The 25,624-nt window shown below is 42.5% G+C and overlaps 1 protein-coding gene and 1 long non-coding RNA gene across 2 annotated transcripts; one reads left to right on the top strand and one right to left on the bottom strand.

The window, feature by feature from the left end:
- Positions 1-5,866: 5,866 nt before the first annotated feature.
- On the bottom strand, positions 5,867-11,198 carry LOC149978862 (uncharacterized). The gene is made up of 2 exons (XR_016485867.1): positions 10,930-11,198; positions 5,867-6,492 (listed from the first exon to the last, which is right to left on the bottom strand). It is a non-coding gene; the product is annotated as an uncharacterized LOC149978862 (long non-coding RNA).
- Positions 11,199-14,829: 3,631 nt separating this feature from the next.
- Positions 14,830-25,211, top strand: LOC149978861 (uncharacterized). Its single transcript, XM_090196120.1, has 2 exons — positions 14,830-15,407; positions 20,206-25,211. Exons 1-2 carry the CDS (start codon positions 15,122-15,124, stop codon positions 20,634-20,636), a joined length of 717 nt encoding a protein of 238 aa, XP_090052246.1. The 5' UTR covers positions 14,830-15,121; the 3' UTR covers positions 20,637-25,211.
- The last annotated feature ends 413 nt before the right edge of the window (positions 25,212-25,624 follow it).

Here is a 25,624-nt window from a genome sequence, read left to right as displayed (position 1 = left end):
TGTGGTTGTTATCATTAAGGAGTTTCCACAGCCATTTCTCGCTTAGACATTTTTACTGACACAAATATACAAACAAATTGTCAAACGGAGTAACAAATAGTCTGTTGGCATTTATAAAAGTGTACAGGCATATCCTGTTTCCATCAGCCCGGTCATTACTTTTGAAATGGTTGGATCAATATCCACCTTCATGATGTGGATGAAGCCTGATTTGGAATGTCTGGAGTAGTTCTATATGATGTCATAATTCACCCCTCTGATAATCAAGTGATATTTGGAATGTCTGAGTAGTTCTATCTGATGTCATAATACACCCCTCTGATAGTGATACATTTGCTACATTGTTTCCATGTCAGTTGGTTTCCCACTCTGATGATTTATATCTGACAGAGGGGCTTTAAAGGAATAGTATGGTGACATCTTAGTGGGGCTTGAAATAGGATTATTAATCATAAACTCTTATAGCAACAATACACTGCATCTTTGACAGCAAGAAGAGAATGGGCTGATGGGTGGTGGTGCTACTCTATAGGTAAGGCTGTTCAATATGAATTTTCAATACACACAATAGGTTGACTGGGGAGGTGATGTACCACAGTCAATGTCCTGCAATAAGAGCTAAGAGACTAATATTTGTGTTAACTATACATTGTTGTGTTCTGTAGTTGTCACTGAGTTGGCTGATATCCCATTTTATGGGGTCACTCCACAGTTAAGGCTGTACAGTGCCTATACAAAGTCTACACTTTGCTCCTTTCATATTTATTTTGATCCTGATAAACTCCCCAGTCCCTCCCTGCCAGTGACAAGCATACCCATAACATGATGCTGACACCACAATACTTAATGTGTGGTTAATGTGTGGTCTATCTCCAGGTCATCAGACTGTTAAATAGTCCCCTCTAGCCGGCCTCCGCCCAGTACCCTGCCCTGAACTTAGTCACTGTTCCTAGCCGTCTACCACCCAGTACTCCACCCTGTATTCTAGTCAAGGCTCATCCTATATAACTACTACTGTACACACCTTTTATATTCATATACGGTCCATAATGTCTAGACACACCATCATATACATTGTAAACCAACTGTATATATTTATATTCCAGACTCTGACATTCCTCGTTCTACATTTTCTATATTTCCAAATCCTTAAAATAAATTGTAGGGAAAATCAGTAGGTCACACAAATGACTATTTCTAAACAAAGATAATAGACAAGTAGAATGGGAGAGGTTTCTTAAACTATCTTTACTTACTCGGTGAAGAGACTCCAGGGATGGTGATGAAGGCTGTAGGAATGAAGATCAGACAGTGAAGAGACTCCAGGGGCGGTGATGAAGACTGTAGGAATGAAGATCAGACAGTGAAGAGACTCCAGGGGCGGTGATGAAGACTGTAGGAATGAAGATCAGACAGCAATACTGGTCCTGTGGTCAGGTGGGGGAGTGGTCGATCCAGACAATGATTGTGAGTAAGCATGCGGGGAACAGGCTTCTTTCTACTACCATTCTGGGGTCTGGATACATGCCAACAAAGACTAAAACTGCTTCAAACAATGGGAGAGGCTACCATTGACCACCACACTTTCTTTCATAACCAGGAAGCCCATGTTGAGCCATCAGTGTTCCCACTATGGAAGAGGGAGCAGGATGCCTTCATCCAGTCTCTCAGAAAACCATGTTGAGCCATCAGTGTTCTCACGATGGAAGAGGGAGCAGGAAGCCGTCACCCAGGGACAAGGACAAAGGTGCAGCACTGGTGTTAGTAGCTGATGACAGAAGTGACAGCCTGGACACAAAACAAAGTTTGACGCGATCAGTGTTGTTGAGCAGAGAATCAACCGGATTGATTCACAGTCAGTGTTGTTGAGCAGAGAATCAACCAGATTGATTCATAGTCAGTGTTGTTGAGCAAAGAATCAACCAGATTGATTCACAGTCAGTGTTGTTGAGCAGAGAATCAACCAGATTGTCCAAGTTGAAGTTATTCAGGTGCATAATACATTTGATTTGTTTAATTCTGTTTTATTCAATTAGAATAATTTACTCTGAATGAGAACAATCACTTCTATGAGCTTTAGGCATTATAACATCAATTGACTAAATGATGACGTTGACAGATTTGTAGTAAAACCAGGGTTGGAGTCAAATCCATTTCATTTCCAGTCAATTCAGAAAGTAAACGAAATTCCACATTTTCCTCATTGAAAACCATAGAAGAGAATTTGAATTTTCAGTTTACTTCCTGAATTTACTGGAATATTCTAAAATTGATTAAATTGGGAGGTTTTCCTCATGAATCTGCACAACAACACCCTATAATGACAAAGCAAAAACAGGATTAGAAATGTATGCATATGCATTTAAATATTAAAACTGAAATATCACATTTAAATAAGTATTCAGAACCTTAACTCAGTGCTTTGTTGAAGCACCTTTGGCAGTGATTATAGCCTCAAGCTGCCTTGGGTATGACACTACAATCTTGGCACACCTGTATTTGTGGAGTTTCTCCCATTCTTCTCTGCAGATCCTCTCAAGATCTGTCAGGGTGGATGGGGAGCGTCGCTGTGCAGCTATTTTCAGGATTTCTTCAGAGTTGTTCGGTCGGGTTCAAATCCGGGCTCTGGCTGGGCCACTCAAGGACATTCAGAGACTTGTCCCAAAGCCACTTCTATGTTGTCTTCGCTGTGTGCTTAGGGTCGTTGTCCTGTTGGAGGGTGAACCTTTGCCCCAGTCTGAGGTCCTGAGTGCTCTTGAGCAGGTTTTCATCAATTATCTCTCTGTACTTTGCTCCGTTCATCTTTCCCTCGATCCTGACTAGTCTCCCAGTCCCTGCCCCTGAAAAACATCCCCACACCATGATGCTGCCACCACCACGCTTCACCGTAGAGATGGTGCCAGGTTTCTTCCAGACCTGACGCTTGGCATTCAGGCCAAAGAGTTTAATCTTGGTTTCATCAGATCAGAGACCCACTCAAATTTGCATACCGCCCCAACAAATCCACAAACGATGCAATCTCTATTGCACTCAACACTGCCCTTTCACATTTGGACAAAAGGAATACCTATGTACAGTCGTGGTCAAACTTTTTGAGAATGATACAAATATAAATGTTCACAAAGACTTTTGGAGGATGGCCTGTTGTCAAGAAGGGCAGCAAAGACGCCACTTCTCTCCAGGAAAAACATCAGGGACAGACTGATATTTTGCAAAAGGTACAGGGATTGGACTGCTGGGGATTGGACTGCTGAGGACTGGGGTAAAGTCATTTTCTCTCATGAATCCCATTTCCGATTGTTTGGGGCATCCGGGAAAAAAGATTGTCCGGAGAAGACAAGGTGAGCGCTACCATCAACCTTGTGTCATGCCAACAGTAAAGCATCCTGAGACCATTCAAGTGCGGGGTTGCTTCTCAGCCAAGGGAGTGGGCTCACTCACAATTTTTCCTCAGAACACAGCCATGAATAAAGAATGGCACCAACACATCCTCCGAGAGCAACTTCTCCCAACCATCCATGAACAGTTTGGTGATGAACAATGGCTTTTCCAGCATGATGGAGCACCTTGCCATAAGGCAAAAGTGATATCTAAGTGGCTCGGGGAACAAAACATCGATATTTAGGGTCCATGGTCAGGAAAGTCCCCAGACCTTAATCCCATTGAGCATTGGTGTTCAATCCTCAAGAGGCGGGTGGACAAACAAAAACCCACAAATTCTGACAAACTCCAAGCATTGATTATGCAAGAATGGGCTGCCATCATGTGGCCCATAAGTTAATTGACAGCATGCCAGGGTGGATTGCAGAGGTCTTGAAAAAGAAGGGTCAACACTGCAAATATTGACTCTTTGCATCAACTTCATGTAATTGTCAATAAAAGCCTTTGACACTTATGAAATGCTTGTAATTATACTTCACTATTCCATTGTAACATCTGACAAAAATATCTAAAGACATTGAAGCAGCAAACTTTGTGGAAATTAATATTTGTGTCATTCTCAAAACTTTTGGCCATGACTGTAGAGGCGGCAGGTGGTTAGAAAATTGTGCCAGTAACCGTAAAGGTGCTAGATCGAATCTCTGAGCTAACAAGGTAATAATCTGTCTTTCTACCCGTCAACATGGCAGTTATGTTACGGCTTCTAGGAATGTTGGGTGGAGGAGTCAAGCGCAGAGAGCAGGTTAGTTCCGAACGTGGATCTTTATTCCAAAGACAGCGAAAACAGACATGCAAAACACAAGGGCGCATGAAACAACCCGTCCAAACAAACAGGACTAAACTGTCTGGAAAAATAGAGACCACAAAATAAACCAACACCATAAAACAGAGAACAAGCCCGCACAATAGCCAGCGGGCCTAGTGCCCTTAAATAGCCTACAAACAAAACTAAACTCAAAACAGGTGTTACCAATTAGACCCAACTAACAGAAACAAAATGGAAAGGGAATCGATGGCAGCTAGTAGGCCGGCGACGACCGAACAGGAAGAGGCACCATCTTCGGCGGGATTCGTGACAAGTTAACCCACTTTCATAGGCTGTCATTGTAAATAAGAATTTGTTCCCTAACTGACTTGCCTAGATAAAAAATTAAAAAAGGTGAGAATGCTATTCATTGACTACAGCTCCGCTTTCAACACCATAGTGCCCTCAAAACTCATCTCTAAGCTTAGGAACCTGGGACTAAACACCTCCCTCTGCAACTGGATCCTGGACTTCCTGACGGGCCAACCCCAGGTGGTAAGAGTAAGTAACAACACATCTGCCACGCTGATCCTCATCACGGGGAGCCCCTCAGGGGTGCATGCTCAGCCACCTCCTGTACTCCCTGTTCACTCATGACTGCATGGCCAGACACGACTCCTACGCCATCATTGACACAACAGTGTCATCAGGCCTGATCACTGACAACAACAAGAAAGCCTACAGGGAGGAGGTCAGAGACCTGGTCGTGTGGTGCCAGGACAGCAACCATTCCCTCAATGTGATCAAGATAAAGGAGATGATTGTGGACTACAGGAAAAGGAGGACCAAGCACGCCCCATTCTCATTGACGGAGCTGTAGTGGAGCAGGTTGAGAGTTTCAAGTTCCTTGGTGTCCGCATCACCAACAAACTATCATGGTCCAAGCACACCAAGACAGTCGTGAAGGGGGGCACGACAAAACCTATTCCCCCTCAGGATACTGAAAAGATTTGTCATGGGTCCTCAGATCCTCAAAACGTTCTACAGCTGCACCATCGAGAGCATCCTGACTGATTGCATCACTGCCTGGTTTGGCAACTGCTCGGCCTCTGACCGCAAGGCACTACAGAGGGCAGTGCGTCACTAGGGCCAAGCTTCCTGCCACTCAGGACTTCTATACCAGGCGGTGTCAGAGGGACTGCACCCCCCCCCACACCCCTTTACGCTGCTGCTACTCTCTGTTTATTACCTATGCGTAGTCACTTTAACTCTACCTACATGTGCATATTGCCTCATTTACCTTGACTAACCGGTGCCCCGGCACATTGACTCTGTACCGGTACCCCCTGTAAATAGCCTCCACATTGCCTCGCTATTGTTATTTTACTGCTGCTCTTTAATTATTTGTTACGTTTATTTCATCTTTTTTTTTAAACATAACTATTTTTTTACTTAACAAGTATTTCTCTTAAACCTGTTATGGCTGCATCCCTTTGTTCTCAATTTCTGCCTGAAGACATACCCTAATCTAACTGCCTGTAGCTCAGCCCCAGAGGCAAGGATATGCATATTCTTGGTATCATTTGAATGGAAACATTCTGAAGTTTGTGGAAATGTTAATTGAATGTAGGAGAATATAAACACAGTAGATCTGGTGGAAGAAAAGAGAAAGAAAGAGCATACGTTTTCTGTTTTTTATTGTTGTAGTATCGTCTTTCACATGTACTAGAATAGCCACACAGTCAGATAGGATGCTGGAGATAATTTTGATGGATATCACAAGAGGGCAACTGTAGGTGTGCAACGTTTCAGACTGATGACTTCAGTAATGGGTGAGATACATGACATTTAGCATGAAGTCACCCAGGTGTCCCACACAAGTTGCCCAAATGTGCCCAAGTGTCCGAATTGGTGAAATGACCTGTAACTATATACAGCAGTGCAAATAACTATATACACAACATATCAAAAAGCAATTCTAACACACACACACAAAAAAAATGTTTAAAAAAATATTAGAAAATAAATATTTAAAAAAACAGTACACCCTTTGGAAGTCCTCGTCACAATATTTTGCTGCTTGTGCCATGTCCCGTAGCAGTCTCTTTCTGATGTAAAGGAGAGGCAAACTGAACAAGTGGTGCATTTCATGCGACACAGAACACAACGACGCCTCCATGCTGTGCCCTTTTGGCCCTGAGGCACAGTAATGCCTGCAGTAATGAACTGTGGCATATGAACACCACTGGGGGCAGAGGTAGAGCGGGCAGCTTGGCACCGGGGGCTCCCAGTCGGAGTCACTATCACTGTGAAAGAAAACATTTAAAAAATATTTGTATTCTATGAGCCTTTTAATCATCACATAAAATCAACAGATATGTATTGTATAGAGCAGAGTGAACAGTCACTAAGGTGAAATGCTGTTCCATTCAACTGTGCTGTTCCATGTTGTGGGCCTGCCCTCTCCTGAACAGCACCCAATGTCATGTTGTGTCTTGTTTCTGTCCTTTCCCTTCACCCTGTCTCCCTCTGCTGGTCGTTATTAGGTTACCTTTTCTCCCCCTCTTTCCCCCAGCTGTTCCTTGTCTCCTCCTAACTACCTCGTCACCCCTTTCCCACCTGTTCCCTTTTTCCCTCTGATTAGTCCTCTATATCGCTCTCTGTTTTTGTTTCTGTCTTTGTCGGATTCTTGTTTGTGTTATTCATGCCTGAACCAGACTATCGTCATGTTTGCTGCAACCTTGTCCTGTCCTGTCGGAATCTGCCGGTCCATCTGAGCCTACGTTTGTTTTGTTATTAAAGAAGCTCTGTTTACGTTAATTCGCTTTTGGGTCCTCATTCACGCACCGTAACACCCAATGGCTATTTAATATGGAAATGGAGAGGAGAAGCAGGCAGTGGCCATGTGTGTGTTTGCTGTTCTACTCCATTCCATTTGAATTAAAAAATGGAAAATATAATATGACATGGGAAAAAAAGTGTCATATATATATATATATATATATATAGGAACGCGAAGCGAGGCGGCCATCTCTGTCGGCGCCGGAAGTTTGTGTGTGTGTGTGTGTGTGTGTGTGTGTGTATGTGTGTATATATATATATACACACATACACACACACACACACAAACTTCCGGCGCCGACAGAGATGGCCGCCTCGCTTCGCGTTCCTAGGAAACTATGCAGTGTTTTGTTTTTTTACGTGTTATTTCTTACATTAGTACCCCAGGTCATCTTAGGTTTCATTACATACAGTCGAGAAGAACTACTGAATATAAGATCAGCGTCAACTCACCATCAGTACGACCAAGAATATGTTTTTCGCGACGCGGATCCTGTGTTCTGCCTTTCACCCAGGACAACGGAATGGATCCCATGCAGCGACCCAAAAAAAACGACTCCGAAAAAGAGGGAAACGAGGCGGTCTTCTGGTCAGACTCCGGAGACGGGCACATCGTGCACCACTCCCTAGCATTCTTCTCGCCAATGTCCAGTCTCTTGACAACAAGGTTGATGAAATCCGAGCAAGGGTAGCATTCCAGAGGGACATCAGAGACTAACGTTCTTTGCTTCACGGAAACATGGCTCACTGGAGAGACGCTATCGGAGGCGGTGCAGCCAGCGGGTTTCTCCACGCATTGCGCCGACAGAAACAAACATCTTTCTGGTAAGAAGAGGGACGGGGGCGTATGCCTTATGGCTAACGAGACATGGTGTGATGAAAGAAACATACAGGAACTCAAATCCTTCTGTTCACCTGATTTAGAATTCCTCACAATCAAATGTAGACCGCATTATCTACCAAGAGAATTATCTTCGATTATAATCACAGCCGTATATATCCCCCCCCAAGCAGACACATTGATGGCTCTGAACGAACTTTATTTGACTCTTTGCAAACTGGAATCCATTTATCCGGAGGCTGTATTCATTGTAGCTGGGGATTTTAACAAGGCTAATCTGAAAACAAGACTCCCTAAATTTGATCAGCATATCGATTGCGCAACCAGGGGTGGAAAAACCTTGGATCATTGTTACTCTAACTTCCGCGACGCATATAAGGCCCTGCCCCGCCCTCCTTTTGGAAAAGCTGACCACGACTCCATTTTGTTGATCCCTGCCTACAGACAGAAACTAAAACAAGAGGCTCCCACGCTGAGGTCTGTCCAACGCTGGTCCAACCAAGCTGACTCCACACTCCAAGACTGCTTCCATCACGTGGACTGGGACATGTTTCGTATTGCGTCAGATAACAATATTGACGAATACGCTGATTCGGTGTGCGAGTTCATTAGAAGGTGCGTTGAAGATGTCGTTCCCATAGCAACGATTAAAACATTCCCTAACCAGAAACCGTGGATTGATGGCAGCATTCGCGTGAAACTGAAAGCGCGAACCACTGCTTTTAATCAGGGCAAGGTGACTGGTAACATGACCGAATACAAACAGTGCAGCTACTACCTCCGCAAGGCTATCAAACAAGCTAAGCGTCAGTACAGAGACAAAGTAGAATCTCAATTCAACGGCTCAGACACAAGAGGCATGTGGCAGGATCTATAGTCAATCACGGACTACAAGAAGAAATCCAGCCCAGTCACGGACCAGGATGTCCTGCTCCCAGGCAGACTAAATAACTTTTTTTGCCCGCTTTGAGGACAATACAGTGCCACTGACACGGCCTGCAACGAAAACATGCGGACTCTCCTTCACTGCAGCCGAGGTGAGTAAGACATTTAAACGTGTTAACCCTCGCAAGGCTGCAGGCCCAGACGGCATCCCCAGCCGCGCCCTCAGAGCATGCGCAGACCAGCTGGCCGGTGTGTTTACGGACATATTCAATCAATCCCTATACCAGTCTGCTGTTCCCACATGCTTCATGAGGGCCACCATTGTTCCTGTTCCCAAGAAAGCTAAGGTAACTGAGCTAAACGACTACCGCCCGTAGCACTCACTTCCGTCATCATGAAGTGCTTTGAGAGACTAGTCAAGGACTATATCACCTCCACCCTACCCGACACCCTAGACCCACTCCAATTTGCTTACCGCCCAAATAGGTCCACAGACGATGCAATCTCAACCACACTGCACACTGCCCTAACCCATCTGGACAAGAGGAATACCTATGTGAGAATGCTGTTCATCGACTACAGCTCGGCATTCAACACCATAGTACCCTCTAAACTCGTCATCAAGCTCGAGACCCTGGGTCTCGACCCCGCCCTGTGCAACTGGGTACTGGACTTCCTGACGGGCCGCCCCCAGGTGGTGAGGGTAGGCAACAACATCTCCACCCCGCTGATCCTCAACACTGGGGCCCCACAAGGGTGCGTTCTGAGCCCTCTCCTGTACTCCCTGTTCACCCACGACTGCGTGGCCACGCACGCCTCCAACTCAATCATCAAGTTTGCGGACGACACAACAGTGGTAGGCTTGATTACCAACAACGACGAGACGGCCTACAGGGAGGAGGTGAGGGCCCTCGGAGTGTGGTGTCAGGAAAATAACCTCACACTCAACGTCAACAAAACTAAGGAGATGATTGTGGACTTCAGGAAACAGCAGAGGGAACACCCCCCTATCCACATCGATGGAACAGTAGTGGAGAGGGTAGCAAGTTTTAAGTTCCTCGGCATACACATCACAGACAAACTGAATTGGTCCACTCTCACAGACAGCATCGTGAAGAAGGCGCAGCAGCGCCTCTTCAACCTCAGGAGGCTGAAGAAATTCGGTTTGTCACCAAAAGCACTCACAAACTTCTACAGATGCACAATCGAGAGCATCCTGGCGGGCTGTATCACCGCCTGGTACGGCAACTGCTCCGCCCACAACCGTAAGGCTCTCCAGAGGGTAGTGAGGTCTGCACAACGCATCACCGGGGGCAAACTACCTGCCCTCCAGGACACCTACACCACCCGATGTTACAGGAAGGCCATAAAGATCATCAAGGACATCAACCACCCGAGCCACTGCTTGTTCACCCCGCTATCATCCAGAAGGCGAGGTCAGTACAGGTGCATCAAAGCTGGGACCGAGAGACTGAAAAACAGCTTCTATCTCAAGGCCATCAGACTGTTAAACAGCCACCACTAACATTGAGTGGCTGCTGCCAACACACTGACACTGACACTGACTCAACTCCAGCCACTTTAATAATGGGAATTGATGGGAAATGATGTAAATATATCACTAGCCACTTTAAACAATGCTACCTTATATAATGTTACTTACCCTACATTATTCATCTCATATGCATACGTATATACTGTACTCTATATCATCGACTGCATCCTTATGTAATACATGTATCACTAGCCACTTTAACTATGCCACTTTGTTTACATACTCACCTCATGTATATACTGTACTCGATACCATCTACTGTATCCTGCCTATGCTGCTCTGCACCATCACTCATTCACATATCCTTATGTACATATTCTTTATCCCCTTACACTGTGTATAAGACAGTAGTTTTGGAATTGTTAGATTACTTGTTGGTTATTACTGCATTGTCGGAACTAGAAGCACAAGCATTTCGCTACACTCGCATTAACATCTGCTAACCATGTGTATGTGACAAATAAAATTAGATTTAATTTGATTTGACACACACACACATACCCAAACAAACCAACACACACACACACACAAACAAACCACACATTTCATTGCAAAAAAAATTATATTTTATTTATAATATATATATATTTTTATATTTCATAAAACGGCATTAGCACTTACCCATCCAGAAGTACGTCCTGTCCTTGCAGAAACAACTCCCCAGTTTGTTTGAATCATAACACTCCAAGATTCCTCAAACAAAAAATCTGTCTCAGTTTCACTTTTTCACTTTCACTTTAGACTTTGACTTCGCTTTTCCTGATTTATTCGCCATGATATCTTCAATGAAATCGTTGAAACTACAACTTTCCGAAATACAGCTGCGCGTAAAAAGCCTTACAGCAACTCCTCTGATCGTCAAGGCGAGAATGGAGGTCCTTGCGCATGCGATTCCAAACAAGGAATGGTGGTCCAACCCAAAACCATTACATACTGGCGTTTACCTCAGCTCATTGGCTATCTACCCAGCTAGATTTCAAGAAGATCAGTCAGTGGTCATTGTGCAGAAATATAGTCAATCAATGAAGCTTCGCTAAAATTATTGGTGCGTAAAGGTAGTCATTGCTCGTTGTCTTCAAATCAGTTCACTTCGGTCAATACTCCCAGCAAAAAAAAAAACACTGACTAGATTAACGATTGTTTACGGTGTGTAATTACGTCAAACGCTCCGTAAAAAAAATTGATAGAGATGGAATTCATGGCACAAACGGTTTACAAAATGTTTCGATTTAGGCTATAAAAATTGATTATATCAAAGAAAACGGCACTTCATTTGATCACTGGTACCCTCAGGAAGAGAAATAAGAGCAAGATATCAGAATGTAAGTCATAATTTTACCTTCAGATGTGAATGTGTAAAAACTGTCATGGTGGAAAATGTTTCTGTTGTTGATTGCTCTTCTCAAACAAAAGCATGGTATTTGTTCTCTGTAATAGCTATTTTAAATTGGAAAACGTAGTTTGATTACCAACATTCTAATCTTTTGAAGGGTGTAAGACACTTGCATTTTCAAGAATGTTTAATGTTACGAAGTGTTAGATTTGCGTCAATTCGAATCTGGTATCAGGATAAATATGACAATGAGTCACAGATTGTATACTATTTATTTTTTATTAGCTAAGCAATAAGTGGTAAATGCAATTTTCGTATATACGGGCTCTCTGTCCCTGTGATATTATAATATACTCTGATGACAGAAATAGTTCCTGCTTCCGAGCCGGCCTGTAGAGTAGAGACTGGGCGTGGTTTAAACTCACCCAGCGTATCGTTGATTGTTGGTGCAGAGGCTGGTCCCAGCCCCCTAAACGCTTCAGTTGATAGATGTAACTGTTGCTGTGAAGAATATCTATGCGCTCATACTCGATACCGTTATCTCGCACCTGGCTCCTGTTATCTAACAAAAGACTGTTTGTTCTCGCAACACTACGTTCTGAATGTGCCCCCCCAACTCATTGCACAGTTCCTGTCTTCATGTTATTCTGTATTTTTCCATCATGAGAAAGGCCCATGGCCCTGAAACTGTTAACAATGTTTCAAGTCAGCTATGTTGCAAAACACATACATACATCCACACAAGCCAACAGCAGATAATATTCAATCACATATATGGTAACGGGCTATAGTGCATAACACAGAATCCTCATGGAAGTTGTATTTTTAGTTGTCACTCTGAAATGTCCCCTGATGTTGATCCCTGTACAGGGATCGCAGTCATAACATTGGATTTGATTCAGACCCTGTCAGTGTGCCAGGTGGACATTGGGTTTGATTCAGACCCTGCCAGTGTGCCAGGTGGACATTGGGTTTGATTCAAAATATTACAAATCATTTCAGACTCAAATATGTCATTTTAAATAGCTCAATTCAATCCAGCTGGGCCTTTTTAACACAGACAGTTGTTCCTGCTGTAGATGGTATGCCTTTGTACAGATCTAGGATCAGCTCTACTCCACAATGCATATACAGTACCGGTTAATTTTTTGGACACACCTACAAATTCAATGTTTTTTATTTTAACTATTGTCTACATTGTAGAATAATAGTGGAGACATCGAAACTATGAAATAACTCATATGGAATCATGTAGTAACCAAAACAAACGTGTTAAACAAATCAAAATATATTTTATATTCTCCAAGTTTATCATTTTAAAAGGCTAATTGATCATTAGAAAACCCTTTTGCAATTATGTTAGCACAGCTGAAAACTGTTGTTCTGATTAAAGAAGCAATACAACTGGCCTTCTTTAGACTAGTTGAGTATCTGGAGCATCAGCATTTGTGGGTTTAATTACAGGCTCAAAATGGCCAGAAACAAATCATTTTCTTCTGAAAATCGTTAGTCTATTCTATTTCTGAGAAATGAAGGCTATTCCATGTGAGAAATTGCCAAGAAACTGAAGAACTCGTACAATGCTGTGTACTACTCCCTTCACAGCGCAAACTGGCTCCACAGCGCAAACTGGCTTTAACCAAAATAGAAGGAGGCACCAGTGCACAAGCAAGAAGACAAGTACATTAGTGTCTAATTTGAGAAACAGATGCCTCACAAGTTTTCAACTGGCAGCTTTATCAAATAGTCCCTGCAAAACACCAGTCTCAATGTCAACTGTGAAGAGGTGACTCCGGGATGTTGGACTTCTCGGCAGAGTTGCAAAGAAAAACCCATATCTCAGACCGTTTAAAAATAAAGAAAAGATTAAGATGGGCTAAATAACACAGACATTGGGCAGAGGGTTTATGGAAAAAAGGGTTTATGGACAGACAAATCTAAGTCTGAAGTGTTTGGATCACAAAGAGGAACATTCGTGAGAAAAAAAGAGGCTGGGGGAGAGAGGCTGGGGGAGGCTGGGGGAGTGCTTGACACCTTGGGAGATTTATACAGGGTAAAAGGGATCTTGAAGAAGGAAGGCTATCACTCCATTTTGCAGCACCATGCCATACCTGTGGACAGCGCTAAATTTCCTCCTACAACAGGATAATGACCCAAAGCACAGGTCCAAACTATGCAAGAACTATTTAGGGAAGAAGCAGTCAGCTGGTATTCTTTCTTTAATGGAGTGGTCAGCACAGTCACCGGATCTCAACCCTATTGAGCTATTGTGGGAGGAGCTTGACCGTATGACACGTAAGAAGTGCCCATAAAGCCAATCAAACTTGTGGGAGATGCTTCAGGAAGCATGGGGTGAAATCTCTTCAGATTACCTCAACAAATTGACAACTAGAATGCCAAAGGTCTGCAAGGCTGTAATTACTGCAAATGGAGGATTCAACGTTTGAAGGACACAATTATTATTCCAATGAAAAATCATTATTTAAAACCTTGTCAACATCTTGACTATATTTCCTATTCATTATGCAACTCATTTCATGTATGTTTTCATGGAAAACAAGGACATTTCTAATTGACCCCAAACTGTTGAATGGTAATGTAGGTTAAACAGGTTTGAGCAACACAGAATTTAGAACAGTCACATTATTATAGATGACGCCCTAGAGCGTGCACAGCGTAGCCTTTATGTCATCTACTAAACCACTAGCGGTGTTTGAGAGCATCAAATCCAAGCTGCATTGTGGGTAAATGGTGACTGGCTGACTGATTTATTAATAATAATGAGTAGTTATTTATGATGTAAGGTGGTTTGTAGATCAGTCAATTTGCAGTCTCCTGTAGTGTCGAACAAGCCCAAAACCAAACCAATCAGGTGGTTGTTCGATGAAATGAAGCTTCAGACGTCATTGTTCACGTGCTGCTGATAAACTGATACAGGCATCAGCACACTACTTTGAAGTTTACTCCTTAGCGATTTGGACGCATACCTTGTAGCTCCGGTATCAAACGTAACATCCCTACCGAAAAGTTGACAAAACAAAAAGGATCAAGCAGAACATGCTTCCTACACTTTAACTTGTTGTCTGAAAATTAATTATACGTTTTACTCAACTGCGTTACCCACTCCAGTCAGCAGATGGCGGTCTGGGAATTTATGACAATGCTGCTGGTGTGACGTATAATCTAGTGGACAGAACGCTTCTTTCAACAGCAGCAACAGTTAGTCAGCCACCTCGGTAGCTTGCTATACAAAATAGCCGAACCAATAAAGCTCTTTAGACGCTTTAGTGTATATTAGCCACTGTGTTTTAAACCCACTTCTGTCGTCTAGTTGGTTATCCGATTTAATTTAATATTTACGGTGTTGTTGTTATTAGTCAGCTAGCGATCTGGTTAAGTTAGCATTAGCCAAGCTAGCCAACATCTCCGACCTTGCGGTCACTAAGCTACGCTCCTGCTAAAGAAGATGAGGCCTGCTGGATGGAGGAAGAGGAGGATATCACAGTCAAACAAGAAGTAGAGGGTGAGGCTGTTACTGTGAAAGAAGAGGAAGACGCTTTCAGAGTGAAAGAGGAGGAGGATGTTACAGTAAAAGGAGAGGAAGATGCAGTTTATGGCGAGGAGCAGGAGGAGATGACTGTTACATCGAAAAAGGAGGAGGAAGAAGAGGAGGAAACTGGATATCTGGGCCTGGTTTCCCAAACGCATCTTAAGGCATCCAATGGTTCTGACGGTGAACTTAGCCATAAGTCCCTGATTAACACTAGTAAGTACTGTCTTAAATACAGAGGCACAAACTCAGCAGTTGTTGAACTGATGTTTGGTGGTAAAGCGGAAATCTGCAATTGCTACATCCATATTATGACTTTGAAATGATTTATTTATAGCCATTGATTCTTGACGAATATAACACATGCTTCATGAGCTTAGTTCAACTGTTGTACCCCATCAGAACCCCAAATTAGCTTTTTTTTACTCTGTTTAAAAACAATATAAATCAACACTGTATCGCCTCAACATGGTTAAAACTACAATGTTGATATCATTGATGGTCAGTCCTTGCATCCATACCAAACCAAGTCTCTGGGCAGCCATTTTGTTGCTATTTAAAAACAAACACACAACCCAGCAATCTGCAGTTCAAACAACAACATCTGTCATTCCACCACTGTTTTGAATTTTGAAAGTAGTTACATTTCTCCAACCCCATCATCTTATTACCAAAACAGTGCTGGAATGGCCTGAAGAACCCTCCCGCTCCGCTCCCCGGACTTCGTAAATTCTGCCGTTCTGCTCCTGACGTTTTCAGTAATAGACTAATAGACTACAGATAGACTAAAAGACTAGTAATAGACTATAGATAGATAGACTAATAGACTAGTAGTAGACTACACCAGCAGTCTGCAACCTTTTCCAGTTGGAGTGCCAATTTATCTGACCATTTCTGCTAATCTGTGTGCCAGTTATGATTTTCATATTCACATTTTCGTGGAAGTTTAATTAAAATAGTATCTCAATATTATTGTCTGTGATTAATCTACATTCCAAATAAATAGAAATTAAAATTATACAAATCTAAAAGTAACTTTTATTGCCATAGCCAACTATGTAAAAAAAAAAATGCCTACATAAAGCCAACAAATAAAAACATTGCATTCGGCAGTTAGAAAATATCCTGATAGAAATAAATATACTAGAAATGACTTTGGCTGCACATGGCCTGTCTACAACAAACTTGAAACGTATCAACTATCAACTGGGTCAGGAAACTCGGATAGCAAGCTTGCAACATTGTATAAAATATTCTAGGCCGTCAGTTTCCCGTGCCAGTGAGTTCTGGACAGACACAGCTGTCGGCTATTTGTGAAAAGAATAAGAAGGAATCAGGTATTTTATGACATTTCCACTGGATCAGAGCATTACATTGTTCCCTTTTATGCTGAGTGGTTATCGAAAGGGCAAAAGCTGGAAATATTTTATGAAAATACTTTTGAGGAGCTATTGTCATACGCAATTGATTTTGATTAGACTTTGTTTGCTTGCTGTTTGAGGTGAAGAAAAATTACTTTGAGAAGCTCCACAACTTATTAGTGGTGCAGCATTAAGACAATGAGAAATACTATCCCCAAATGGGCACATTTCTAGAGCTGCATTTGCACAAAGGCCAGGTAGACTAAATCCTACTTCTCAAATCAAATTTTACTTGTCACATGCGCCGAATAGAACAGGTTCAAACTTACAGTGAAATGCTTATATATGTGTAATCAGGTGTGAGTCCTTACTCAACATTGACAGGAGTGTTTCAAACTAATGACAATGAATAAATTGACAAAACTGACGCATCTTGCGGGGTCAGGTCTGGGTGGTCTGCCATGGGCCGTTTAATTTAGTATCCGTTTGGGTCGGCATGAGGAATGAATCTATTTCCCCGTAGTGTGTTCTACCGAAGTTGACCGCCTGAAAGGGAGTGTAACTTTATGACTTTAACTACTGTTCCCTGAAGGAGAGAAACAAGGTACAACACCTGTTTGGCCCTGCCCCTTCCTGGTCGGTAAAGATTTAAGGAATACATTTAAGCCTCACGCTCATCACCTGTGGAAGGCGGGGCTTCCAGCGAGGCGTGGATTTAATAGTATGTTGTACCTAGTTTTCCTGCTGTAGGTTTATTTGAACAGTGAGGGGACAGAATAACAACAAAAAAATCCAGAAAAACGCATGTCAAAAATGTTATAAATTGATTTGCATTTTAGTGAGGGAAATAAGTATTTGACCCCCTCTCAATCAGAAAGATTTCCAGCTCCCAAGTGTCTTTTATACAGGTAACGAGCTGAGATTAGGAGCACACTCTTAAAGGGAGTGCTCCTAATCTCTGTTACCTGTATAAAAGAAACCTGTCCACAGAAGCAATCAATCAATCAGATTCCAAACTCTCCACCATGGCCAAGACCAAAGAGCTCTCCAAGGATGTCAGGGACAAGATTGTAGACCTACACAAGGCTGGAATGGGCTACAAGACTATCGCCAAGCAGCTTGGTGAGAAGGTGACAACAGTTGGTGCGATTATTCGCAAATGGAAGAAACACAAAATAACTGTCAATCTCCCTCAGCCTGGGGCCCCATGCAAGATCTCACCTCGTGGAGTTGCAATGATCATGAGAACGGTGAGGAATCAGCCCAGAACTACACGGGAGGATCTTTTCAATGATCTCAAGGCAGCTGGGACCATAGTCACCAAGAAAACAATTGGTAACACACTAGGCCGTGAAGGACTGAAATCCTGCAGCGCCCGCAAGGTCCCCCTGCTCAAGAAAGCACATGCCTGTCTGAAGTTTGCCAATGAACATCTGAATGATTCAGAGGACAACTGGGTGAAAGTGTTGTGGTCAGATGAGACCAAAATGGAGCTTTTGGCATCAACTCAACTCGCTGTGTTTGGAGGAGGAGGAATGCTGCCTATGACCCCAAGACATCATCCCCACCGTCAAACATGGAGGTGGAAACATTATGCTTTGGGGGTGTATTTCTGCTAAAGGGACAGGGCAACTTCACCGCGTCAAAGGGACGATGGACGGGGCCATATACCTTCGGTGAAAACCTCCTTCCCTCAGCCAGGGCATTGAAAATGGGTCGTGGATGGGTATTCCAGCATGACTATGATCCAAAACACACGGACACGGCAACAAAGGAGTGGCTCAAGAAGAAGCACATTAAGGTCCTGGAGTGGCCTAGCCAGAGCTGAAGGTTCGAGTTGCCAAACGTCAGCCTCGAAACCTTAATGACTTGGAGAAGATCTGCAAAGAGGAGTGGGACAAAATCCCTCCTGAGATGTGTGCAAACCTGGTGGCCAACTACAAGAAACGTCTGACGTCTGTGATTGCCAACAAGGGTTTTGCCACCAAGTACTAAGTCATGTTTTGCAGAGGGGTCAAATACTTATTTCCCTCATTAAAATGCAAATCAATTTATAACATTTTTTACATGCGTTTTTCTGGATTTTTGTTGTTGTTATTCTGTCTCTCACCGTTCAAATAAACCTACCATTAAAATTATAGACTGATCATTTCTTTGTCAGTGAGCAAACGTACAAAATCAGCAGGGGATCAAATATTTTTTTCACCATTTTTGTTCCAGGCACATCCACTACATCCATAACTAGTGGTTTCCTCATTACCAGATATACTACATCCATAACTAGTGGTTTCCTCATTAGCAGGGAGTCTCTGCAACCAAATTGTTTGTGCATCGCCCTCGTGCAGCAATTTTAGCAAACACAGAAAGGGGCCTATATTGGAGACCAAAGTTAATCTGGCACACTGCTTAGAGTTTCAACAACATGAATAACTTATGTATAGTCTACAATCTTAGGTGTTACTACTAATGTGAAAACTAATGTGAAAACAAGAAAAAATATGACAATTCTTGCTCATTTTAAGACAAATAATTTTAACATTCATTACAGATGTCAATTGTTTGTATAACATCATGGCTACGCTGTTGGCATCACCTTTTTCCTCAAATAAACAGTGGATTTCTGTTTTGGGCCTTTAACCTCTGGTACAAGTGTGACGTAGCGTCCCACCTCGACAACAGCCAGTGAAATTGCAGGGCGCCAAATTCAAAACAATAGAAATTCCATAAATATAATTCCTCAAACATACAAGTATTATACACCATTTTAAAGAAAATCCAACTACAGTGTCCGATTTCAAAAAGGCTTTACTGCGAACGCGCACCATGTGATTATGTTAGGTCAGCGCCTAGTCACAGAAAACCATACAGCCATTTTCCAGCCAAGGAGAGGACTCAAAAAAGCCAGAAATAGTGATGAAATGAATCACTAACCTTTGATGATCATCAGATGGCACTTCCAGAGTCCCTAACCCATGTTAGACAATAAATGTGTCATCTTTATGTTCAAAAACCTCATTTGAAATCGGCACGTTTAGTCCTGTAATCCAAATGCACAATGTGTGGGCACCAAGTCCAGACGAAAAGTCAAAATAGTTCCCTTACAGTTTGTAGAAACATGTCAAACGATGTATAGAATCATACTTTAGGATGTTTTTATCATAAATCTTCAATAATATTCCAACCGGACAATTCCTTTGTCTTTAGAAATGAAAGGGAACGGAGCTCGTGCTCACAGCCGCGTGTGTGACTAAACTAAAGGCTTTCAGCCAGACCACTGGTTAAAACAGCTCTTATTCTCTCTCCTTTCATAGTAGAAGCCTGAAACAACATTCTAAAGACTGTTGACATCTAGTCAACAGGCCCTAGGAAGTGCAATCTGGCCCCAAAGACACATATAGGATATCACTTGGAAAAATCACTTGGAAAAACTGATTCCTCAGGTTTTCGACTGCCATATCAGTTCTGTTATACTCACAGACATTATTTTAACCGTTTTGAAAACTTAACAAATCTACTAATTATATTGCATATCCTAGCTTCTGGGCCTGAGTAGCAGGTAGATTTAATTTGTGCACGCTTTTCATCCAAAATTCCGAATGCTGCCCCCTACCCTAGTGAAGTTAACCATCTGTCTGACTTTGTCGTTCACACAGGAGAGAGACGTGACTATTGTGTATCCTCTGGGGATCCTCAACAACCTCATGATGCTGAAGAGGCAGAGAAGAGTCTCTCCAGATCAAAACACCTCAAGAAAAACCTGCAGAGATCCACAGGGAAGGGAACTCACTTCTGCTCTGACTGTGGGAAGAGATTCACCTCATCAGGCATTAAAATTCATCAGAGAACACACACAGGAGAGAAACATTATAGCTGTGGTCAATGTGGGAGGAGTTTTACTATATCTGGCCAGCTGACTCAACACCAGAGAACACACAGGAGAAAAATATTAGAAAATACATACATGAGGGAGTTGTTTCATGATTTCAATGAATTAATGTCACAATGTAGAATGTTCCAACATTGTAGTAGGAGTATTTTAATGGTGTCACAATGTAGAAGCCTAAACGTTTTCCCATCTTTATGAATTGATTTCAACATGGATATTAGCCTCAGGGGGAAAATCCAGGCGAAAAACCCAGGCTCTGAAATGGAAGAGTACTATATATGTGATTTAACAAAAATTGACAAACAAAAAAAGAGTTAAAATCAAATGTATTTATATAGGGCTTCTTACATCAGCTGATATCTCAGTGCTGTACAGAAACCCAGCCTAAAACCCCAAACAGCAAGAAATGCAGGTGTTGAAGCATGGTGGCTAGGAAAAACTCCCTAGAAAGGCCAAAACCTAGGAAGAAACCTAGAGAGGAACCAGGCTACGAGGGGTGGCCAGTCCTCTTCTGGCTGTGCCGGGTGGAGATTGTAACAGAACATGGCCAAGATGTTCAAATGTTCATAAATGAACAGCATGGTCAAATAATAATAATCACAGTAGTTGTCGAGGGTGCAACAGGTCAGCACCTCAGGAGTAAATGTCAGTTGGCTTTTCATAGCCGATCGTTGAGAGTATCTCTACCGTACCTGCTGCCTCAAGAGAGTTGAAAACAGAAGGTCTGGGACAGGTAGCACGTCCGGTAAACAGGTCAGGGTTCCATAGCCGCAGGCAGAACAATTGAAACTGGAGCAGCAGCACGGCCAGGTGGACTGGGGACAGCAAGGAGTCATCATGCCAGGTAGTCCTGAGGCATGGTCCTAGGACTCAGGTCCTCCGAGAGAATTAGAGAGAGCATACTTAAATTCACACAGGACACCGGATAAGACAGGAGTACTCCAGATATTTCAAACTGACCCTAGCCCCCCGTCACATAAACTACCTCAGCATAAATACTGGAGGCTGAGACAGGACGAGTCAGGAGACACTGTGGCCCCATCCGATGATACCCCCGGACAGGGCCAAACAGCAAGGATATAACCCCACCCACTTTGCCAAAGCACAGCCCCCACACCACTAGAGGGATATCTTCAACCACCAACTTACCATCCTGAGACAAGGCCGAGTATAGACCACAAAGATCTCCGCCACGGCACAACCCAAGGGGGGGTGGGGGGCGCCAACCCAGACAGGAAGATCACGTCAGTGACTCAACCCACTCAAGTGACGCACCCCTCCTAGGGACGGCATGTAAGAGCACCAGTTTTCCAGTGACTAGGGTTAGAGGCAGAGAATCCCAGTGGAGAGAGGGGAACCGGCCAGGCAGAGACAGCAAGGGCGGTTCGTTGCTCCAGAGCCTTTCCGTTCACCTTCACACTCCTGGGCTAGACAACACTCAATCATATGACCTTCTGAAGAGATGAGTCTTCAGTAAAGACAAAGGTTGAGACCGAGTCTATATCTCTCACATGGATAGGCAGACCATTCTATTAAAATGGATATCTATAGGAGAAAGCCCTGCCTCCAGCTGTTTGCTTAGAAATTCTAGGGACAATTTTGAGTTGTTACACTTACCATGTTGGTGACCCACTTGAATCAAAATGCAACACTTCAAAATGTGGCGAGCTGTTTTCTACAAATGTTCCTCTAACCATTACTTCCAGATTCCGTGTGGTTTTTGAGCTGTTAGTTTTAACAGGACGTGCAACCTCTTCTCCCTCCTCGCACAAATGATTTTAGCATGATATCGATGAGTGATGACAAATAAGTGTTGCATTCCCTTGTTTAGCGACCCCTAAATGTAAATGCATCACTCCCAAATGTAGCTGACTCTTCTGCAGGTTCTCCTCTCACCAGTGAGGTAAAATATATCTCCCATTTCCATGTGTTTTTTGTTGTTGTCAGTTTCAACAGCACGTACAACCTAATTTCCCCCCTAATCGATATCAGTGATGTATTGCTACTTGTCAAAACAACAGTGTTTTTGGTGCTTGTGCAGTTTATAAGGAGCTTGTTTTAAAAAATACAAGTAATGTGATTATTGTGGCAGATGTTTGTGTATATAGCACATGTTAGGTTTTCAATTTATCCCAAACTGTTTCTGCATATTGGTTATTGATTTGGACACGTTAAAACTGTGTTTTGACATTGGGCTATCCCACCAAGCAAAATGTAATTGAAAAGACGTTGAAAATATGACTATGCAATCAAATATTTCATATTTACATTTCATGTAACATTTGGTAGTGATATTTATTCATGCAACCAACTGACAATTTTTTGGTACAATTATATTGACATTGTTGCCCTGTTTTTAGAATATCAGGGTTAATTCTCACATGTGCCAAACCAAATGTAGTAGAGCATGACATTGGGGAATGGGCCCAGATCCAACAACATGCCTATTGAGAGAACCCTGTAAAGAGAGAGAAGCTCCGCAGTGAGGTTGAAAGTTACTACGGATATTGCAGGAGTTTCCTCTTGAAATCAGACATGCCCGTGGCAAGGACAACTTGGTTACTGATTATCTCTTGGGTGGGCAGTCAAAAAGATGTGTGTTTTGCGTTTAGCCAGTGTGTTACCATGATCACAATTTATTTGGAGTTTTATCTCTTATTCTTTTCCGTATTGAAACTGCACTGTTGGTTAGGGGCTCATAAGGAAGCATTTCACTGTTGTATTCGGCGCATGTGACTAATACAATTTGATTTGAGTTTTGTTTGGGCTCGTTCCAAGGGAACGAGAGTTCGAAAAGCTAGTGAGTTTTAGGAAGACGAGAGTTCTAGAAGCTAGTGAGTTTTTGGAAGACGAGAGTTCTAGAAACTAGTGAGTTTTAGGATTCTATGGAAAGAAAAAGTAGAAAAAAATAATACGATTGCTTATTATTATTTAGTAATAGGTGCTTTTTCTTGTTTTTAATTGTTGACAGCCAGTAGACACCATGTTTAAATTGGTGAAGGTGAAGCATTGTAGTTGATTATAATGTGAAATGGAAGTTGTTTTCTGTGTGGTGAGCAAACTTGTCCAACAAAAATATAGGATATATTTGTTGTCTTAAGGGGGAAGGTGATCCAGCCTTTGGTTTTTCCATGTATGTTTTGAGGTTGGACTTAAGCACATGTAGCTCGTTAGCACTGATTGGTGTCACCTCGTTAGTCAGTATGTGTTACACCTGTGCTGGCTTGTCCATCTCGTTAGTGGGAAGGTGTTTCACCTGAGCTGGTCCAGGTGAAGCTGGTCCAACCTGTAGTGACACCCCATCCCGTGAACGGGACAGTTGTCATCATCTGACACTAATTAGCATAACGCAACGGACATAAATCTTCCTAGAAAATCTTCCTATTCATGAAAATCACAAGTGAAATATATTGGCCTTTTGTTAATCACCCTGTCATCTCAGATTTTCAAAATATGCTTTACAACCAACGCATTTGACAAGCATTTGTGTAAGTTTATCACAGCCTAGCATAGCATTATGCCTTGCTAGCAGCAGGCAACCTTGTCACGGAAATCATAAAATCAATCAAATTAAATCGTTTACCTTTGATGAACTTCGGATGTTTTCACTCACGAGACTCCCAGGTAGATAGCCAAAGTTCATTTTTCCCAAAATATTATTTTTGTAGGCGAAATAGCTCAGTTTGTTCTTCACATTTTGCTGAGAAATCGCCCGGAAATTGCGGTCACCACAACGCCGAAAAATATTCCAACTTAGCTCCATAATATCGACAGAAACATGGCAAACGTTGTTTAGAATCCATCCTCAAGGTGTTTTTCTAATATCTATTCGATAATGTATCCGTCGGGACAATTCGTTTTTCACTAGGACTGATTGGAGTAATGGCTACCTCTGTATTTTTACGCGAGAATCTCTCTCGGAGCCACCATGTGACCACTTACGCAATGTGGCCGCCTACGGCTATTCTTCAACAGAAATGCGTAAAACTACGTCACAATGCTGTAGACACCTTGGGGAATACGTAGAAAGCGTAAGCTCGTTGATGGTACATTCACAGCTGAATAGGGAGTCATTGGAATGCAGCGCTTTCAAAACCTGGGGTACTTCCGGATTGGATTTTTCTCAGGCTTTCGCCTGCAACATCAGTTCTGTTATACTCACAGACAATATCTTTACAGTTTTGGAAACGTTAGTGTTTTCTATCCAAAGCTGTCAATTATATGCATATTCTAGCATATTTTCCTGACAAAATATCCCGTTTAAAACTGCAATGTTTTTTTTCTCCAAAAGGTTTTAAGAGTGTCTGGCCCAGTGCTCCAGTTGTCTTGATAGATGTGGAGAGTCAACACCTTTAATTGCTCCACCTTTTTGGTTTGCTTCCTGTCTTTAAGTTTGTTGTGGGTTTTTCTTTTGTTTGCCTCTTCTTGGGCAGATTTAGTGGGTCTCGTGGTGGGTGTCTTTTAGGTCTCAGTTGTTGTTACTAGTCAACTTCCAGTGGACACCCCCATAGTGTCTTTCAGAGCCCCTTCTAAAACACAAGCTAATATTTTGGGTTGGGATATTGCATCCAATTAATATTTTAATCAATGGAATTTCCTTAATGTTCATTAGTCTTTCAGTTGTTAATCTTCTGTTTTTGTGTACTAAATATTTTTGTTTATTTTCATTTTGTTTTTTCCTGTGAAGCCATTGTGTTACATCCATGTCTGAAATCTGCTGTATAAATAAAGCTTGATTTGATTTCAACAAATGAACCCAACAACTGACCAATCAACAGACTCTTGGTCCCTCTTTATTATGAAAAACAGTATCAATCCCACTTTTCCAGCCTGCTGAAGGCGTGGTGAAGTGGTAAACACCAAACACCACCCCCGGCTCTACCAGGGGCTTAAGGTGGTCTCCCACAGCTCTGCTTATGTCATGCTCTGTGGCCTTGCCGTTCCATTTCTTGACTGCCCCTGCAACACAGAAATAAACACATTTACTCATATTATATAAAACAGTTTAAGTAATGGATATGGAGTGTCTATGGCCTCAGTTACACCTGGCACTTAAATGTGACTTCTGTCATCCAATCACTCCAAACTAAATTAGGTTCAGATCTACCAGGATGGGCCTTTGACAGTCTGGACGCAGTCAGGCCACTGAATATAAAGAGGTGGGGTGAATGATTGGGGAAAAGTAC

This window comes from Oncorhynchus mykiss, chromosome 13 (genome assembly GCF_057628025.1).
Source record: "Oncorhynchus mykiss isolate SJ-2025 chromosome 13, ASM5762802v1, whole genome shotgun sequence".
NCBI lineage: Eukaryota > Metazoa > Chordata > Actinopteri > Salmoniformes > Salmonidae > Oncorhynchus > Oncorhynchus mykiss.
The sequence above is the reverse complement of the archived record's forward strand: the minus strand, read 5'-3'. Positions and strand labels throughout refer to the sequence as shown.